Source organism: Aedes aegypti, unplaced genomic scaffold (genome assembly GCF_002204515.2).
Source record: "Aedes aegypti strain LVP_AGWG unplaced genomic scaffold, AaegL5.0 Primary Assembly AGWG_AaegL5_hic_scaff_760_PBJ_arrow, whole genome shotgun sequence".
NCBI classification, from domain to species: domain Eukaryota; kingdom Metazoa; phylum Arthropoda; class Insecta; order Diptera; family Culicidae; genus Aedes; species Aedes aegypti.
This window is the reverse complement of record NW_018736449.1, coordinates 17986-23551: the sequence shown is the minus strand read 5'-3', so window position 1 is coordinate 23551 and position 5566 is coordinate 17986. Positions and strand designations below refer to the sequence as shown.

At 39.6% G+C, this 5566-nt stretch overlaps 1 protein-coding gene across 1 annotated transcript; it reads left to right on the top strand.

The window, feature by feature from the left end:
* Positions 1-2796: 2796 nt before the first annotated feature.
* LOC110681372 (uncharacterized protein C7orf50 homolog) lies at positions 2797-3698 on the top strand. Its single transcript, XM_021857115.1, has 2 exons — positions 2797-3040; positions 3107-3698. The coding sequence occupies exons 1-2, from the start codon at positions 3011-3013 to the stop codon at positions 3644-3646; spliced, it is 570 nt and encodes a 189-aa protein (XP_021712807.1). The 5' UTR covers positions 2797-3010; the 3' UTR covers positions 3647-3698.
* Positions 3699-5566: the final 1868 nt, after the last annotated feature.

Sequence of the window (5566 nt, the reverse complement as noted above, 5' to 3'; positions counted from 1 at the left end):
AGAACTTCTCTGAGAATTTTCGCCAGGAATTTCTCAGGGGATTTACAATAGTAATTCCTCACGGGATTTACTCCAGGAATTCCTCAGGGAATTTCCAATAGCAATTCCTCCGAAGATTTCGTCCAGGATTTTCTCTGGGGATTTAGTCCAGAAATTCATTGAGAAATTCCTCTGAGGTTTTCCTTCAAAAATTGTTTCTGGGATTTTTTAGAGAATTTTTTCTTCTCGAAACTTCTCCTGGGATATCCTCCAGGAATTTCTCCAGAAACTTCTTTGACGATATGCTCCAGGCATTCCTTCCGGAGAATTCCCCCAAGAACTCCTCCGGGGATTTTCTTCAAAAATTCTTCAGGAGATCTCCAATAGCAATTCCTTCGGGGATTTGCACCAGAAATTTTTCTGAGGATTTTCTTAAAAAAATGATTGGATATTGTTTTATAGATTCCTCTGGGGATTTACTCCAGGATTTTTTCCGAGAATATCAAATAGAAATTCCTTCGGGGATAATCGTCAAGACCTCTATTGAGAATTTTCTCCAGGAATTCCCCAAGGGACTTCTAATAACAATTCCTACGGGGATTTCGTCCAGAAATTCTTTTGTGCTTTCCTCCAGGAATTGCTTCGGGAATTTCCTCCAGAAGCACTTCCGGAGATTGGTCCAGGAATTCCCCTGAGCATTTCCTCCAGAAACTTCCCTGGCGATTTGCTCTAGAAATTACCAAGGAGATTTCCAATAGTAATCCCTCAGGGAATTTCGTCCAGAATTTCCTCAAGGTATTTCACCCAAAAAAAATCATAAGGAAGTTTCTCCGGGGATTTTCTTCAAAAATTATTTTGGGGATTTTTTTTCAGAGAATTTTTCTGGAAATTTTCTCCAGGTAGTTCTTGGAAAATTTGCAACAGGATTTTTTCCGAAAATTTTTTCCAGGAATTTCTTAGAGGATTTCCTTCAGGAATGCCCCCGGGGATTTCTTCCAAGAACTTTTCCGAGAATTCCCTCCAAGAAATAATCCGGGGATTTCCTTTGGAGATATTCTCCAAGAATTCCTCCGGGAATTCTTTTGGAACTCCACCAGGAATTCCTTCGAATTTCCTTCTTAGTTTCTCCAGCAATATCTCTAGAGTTCGTCAAGCAATTACCCCGGTGTTTCTCCAGAAACGCCTCCAGAGTTCCTCCAGAAACACATCCGGAGTTCCTCCATAGTTTTTCTAGGATTTTCTTTTGGAGATTCTGTAGGATTATCTCCAGACTTCCTAAAGGAATTTCTTTCAAGTTCTCTGGGTATTCCTTCGGTGCTTCACCGTTCATTCCTCCTGAGTTGTTCCAGAAATTCTTTAGGAGTTCTTTCAGCAATTCTTCTGGATTAAATCCAGTATATCCTCCGAAGTTCCTCCAAAGTTCCACCGGGAAGTACTTTGGATTTCCTTCTTAGCTCCTTTGGAATTGTTGCGTAGTTCTTTCGGGTATTCCTCAAGGAATTTTCCGGGTTTTCCCCATGAATTCCTCTGTAGGTCCTCTAACAATTCTTCCGGCGTTCCTGCAGAAATTTCTCCGGAGTTCTTCCTGAAGCTTTGAAGAAACCGCGAAGCATATGCTGGATAAAATCCAAAAGAATTGCTGAAAGAACTCCAGAGGAATTTCTGGAGCAACTCAGGAGGAATCACCGGTGAAGCTCCGAAGGAACTCTAAAGGAATTCCTGTAGGAATTTTGGACAAAACCCTAGAAAATCTCCAAAGGAAATCCTGGAGTAACTACGAAGCAATTCATGGAGAAACTTAGGAGGCGTTCCTGGAGAAACTCCGGATGTGTTATTGGAGGAAGTCCGGAAGCGTTTCTGGAGAAACACCGGAGTAATTGCTTGACGAACTCCGAAGAAATTCCTGGAGAAACTAAGGTGAAAATTCAAATTCCCACAGTTGGAAAGAAACTCCGGAGGAACTTTCTAGAAAACCAAATGAATCGCTGGAGGAATTTCTGGAAGAAATCTAGAAGAATTGCCGGTGGAATCCGGAGGACGTTCCGAGGAATTGCTGGATGATTTCCAGAAGAATTGCCGATGGAAATCCGGAATATTTTTTAGAGGAATCCCCAGAATTCCCAGAAGAAGTCTAGAGAAATTCCCGGAGCATTTCTGTTCTATGAGTCGATGGGAACTTCAGTAATCGATTCATGAAGGTTTGCCTGTACTTGAGGAACTCTGGAAAATTCTGGAGATATTTCGAAAAAAAATCAGGACGAATTATGGAGAAAATCCGAAGGAATTCCCGGTGGAGCTGCAAAAAAATTCCCGGAAGAGTTCTTGAAAAACAAATCTGGAGGATTTTTTGGTGGAACTCCATGGAGGAAATCCTCGACCCCGGAGGGGAAACCTTAAGAGGAGTTCATGAGGCATCCCTGGAATTTCTGAAGAAAATTCCGGTGGAATTCTTGATAGAAATAATCAAAGGAATTCATTAGCGATACTTTTTGTCTAAACGTCCAAACAATGCGGGCACTTCACGTTATGTCGTGCAAACACTGTAGCTGTCAATAATGATAAACAAGAAGCAAGAATAGCAACTACCGGTGCGGAAACAGGGTTGTACTTTACCAACCTTGATATCAACGATCGGTGCAGAAATGAAAGAATAGCTAAAATAGAACCGCTTTGCGTATTCATTTTATGCACGCATCTGTGAACGCACTGGTGGGCATCGTCTTAGGGTTTTTTTTCCGAATGTTGCTCCAAAATCATCGCAATCAAACTGGTAACCCTAGCTGTCAGATTTTATTCGAAAATATTTATAAACACATAAAGTACGCAGCCAGCTAATTGTTTTGAAAAGCGCACATGCCGTCAAAAATTGCCGAAATTATTCTGATTTTCTAAAACGATTTGTGTGATTGAAATAGTAATAACTAAGCATTTAAACAGTGTTATATTACTGTAATAATCATGGGCAAAAAGAAACTGAAATCCTCTGAAGATCCCTCTGAAAAACAAGATCAAGATGCGATAGAAACGAACGATGAGAAGCCAAAACCAAAATCGAAAAAAGGTGAGTGTTGCCTTGCGGGATCTAAAACCGAATCAACCTCAACCGATTGATTTCTTTCTATTTTAGAAAAAACGGAAAACTCCCTCGGACCCTACTAGCGATGAAGTTCTAAACGATGGATCAGCTCCAAAACAATCTAAACTCGACGAAGCTTCCAATATCACAGCCGGAACGACCATCGATAAAGCCCTGCTGGTAAATCCGGCCCTTAAGCTGAACAAAAAGACCAAACGGGCCAAAAAGCGCGAAAAACACGCCAAAAATGTGGACGAGCAGAAGCAAAAGGCGAAGAACCGCGAGAAAGAGGAATGCCGCCAGTATTTGCAGACCTGGAACGACAGTCGGGAAAAGTGGAAGTTCCAGAAGATCAAACAGGTCTACATCCAGAAGCACGTGTTCGACGAGGACCACCTGGACGGGGACATTTGGCCGGTGGTGCTGGAGTATCTTTCGGGTACGAAGGGACCTGGACGGGAAAATTTGACCAAACGGGCCGAGGAAGTTATCCGAGAGCTGGACCGACAGGCTAAGGATAGTGGGGATGATTCGCTGCTGGAGGGAAGTAAATATCAGCGGGCTCGAGAGTTGCTCCAGCATTTGGGTTGATTGCGTTCAGTAGAGGTAAAATATAAGATCCTATGGATCATTGGGTTTACAACATAAGGGGTGGTCCATTAATTACGTAAGGGTTTATGGGGAGAGGGGGGGTTTAAGATTTCTTACGCGCCATACAAATTATTTTTAGTTTTCATACAAAAAATCTTACTATGGGGGGAGGGGGGGTCTAAAAACCTCCAAAATTGTCTTACATAATTAATGGACAGCCCTAAGGCTTTTTTAAGCAATCCATTCAATATAAGATAGGTATGTTATCAGGGCTGGTAGCAGGTCGATGTTTAAATACTTGGTCTCTATTTTAATGTAAGTCTCTAATGTCCCTGTTTTAAGTAAAATAATGGTCTCTGTATCTTTTTTTTTATACTTGCAAGGGCTGGTAATGGTACCTAATAGTAGTAGGTGAAAAAACCGCCTTGATCAGGAACAGAAATTGCAAAAGCGTTAGGTTTTTCAATAAATACTGTGTGGCTCGTACTGAATAAGTATGAAGTAACTATTTTTGACAGATCGCAAGCCACAGAGGAAGCTTTGGGCAGTTACTGTGTACCGTCAGCTGTGGATTAAAGTCAGGACCATTGATTCAAATCCAAACATTTCAGACCGCGATTCGGCCAAAAAGTTCGGTGCTGCCGTGCAGTGCCATGCAATGGATTCGACTTCAGATATTGAAGCCTCCGATCATACTATGTCTGCAGACAACCAAATAGGAAATAAAATTGAAGAAATGTGGCCAAATTCCGTACCATAAAATTGTTGACGAAATTTAAGGATTTTTTCATGATAGGTGATACCCTCGTAACTGACCCCAACTCACACCATGGGCTATCATGAAGCGGAAGCTAAGAGTGAATCAAAGTATCGCCAAAATATCGACGAACTGAAAACTAAATGGGATGAACTTGTCAAACATATGGGTTAAGTAGTGTGCACCAATTAATTAACCGTGTTCCGGGAAAAGTCCGACAATTCCTTTAAAAAAGTGGATGATTTTTTTTTTATTATTTTTCCTTCGAAGCTTACAAGCAATGCAACATTTGAGTTTAAACAGAATTCATTTCTGTTGAATTATATCCAAATCACGCAGAGAAAATATTTTAATATCAAAAATATTCTGTATCATTATGACCATTTTTCTGTATTGTTTGCCGGCTTATAATAGCTTTGCATTGTTTTAATAATTACTAGTGGTTCAGTTTCAATATATAATTGTTGAATTTGACAGCAGGGCCCAATGTCGTTCAACAAACATATTTTTTGGTTCAATATTTTTTTTTTCTTTTTGAAACAACAATATGTTTGCTTTGAAATAAAACTTAACATTTTTAAAATAAATTTGATTGTTTTTGATTTTAAAACTGTTTTCATTTGAAATGAAAAAGGGATTTATTGATTCCCAGACCCATTCCACCTACCCTCCAATTCTCTCCCGCCCTATTTTATTTCGCTCTTAATTTTGAAATAAAGAAAACGGTTACAACTTTAAATACCTTATATTTTTGTATTTATCACACATTAAATATTTTACGTCCTTGGCTTGGGTGTAGTTTCTTATGATGGCTTGTCGCTTCCATGAGTTATTTATAGGTGGCCGTGCATGAATCCGTAGCGTTTCAATCGTGTTCCTACAATCACGAAAATAGGCTGATAAGAATCTAAATTCTACTAAAGAATAGCCAAAACTTACCAATAAAGCTTCAATTTTTGGTTTCGATTATTCTGATCACTTGAGTTCTGTTGAGCAATTCAATGATTTCCTCCAACAGTTATTTTTTACACTTCGAGTTTTTCAATTAATTCTTCGTCCGCTTACAACGCGAATAAAATGGTTGTCTTACGCACTTCATTTTGATTAACAATAAAAGTGTTTCAACAAAAATTAAATTGGAAATGCTGTCAGTTAATCCAACA

Bases quoted from the DNA above. Each gene is read 5' to 3' on its own strand.
- LOC110681372 (XM_021857115.1), top strand. From the start codon at position 3,011: ATGAGAAGCCAAAACCAAAATCGAAAAAAG. The intron at 3,041-3,106 runs GTGAGTGTTGCC...TTTCTATTTTAG, and splicing joins AAAACCAAAATCGAAAAAAG to AAAAAACGGAAAACTCCCTC.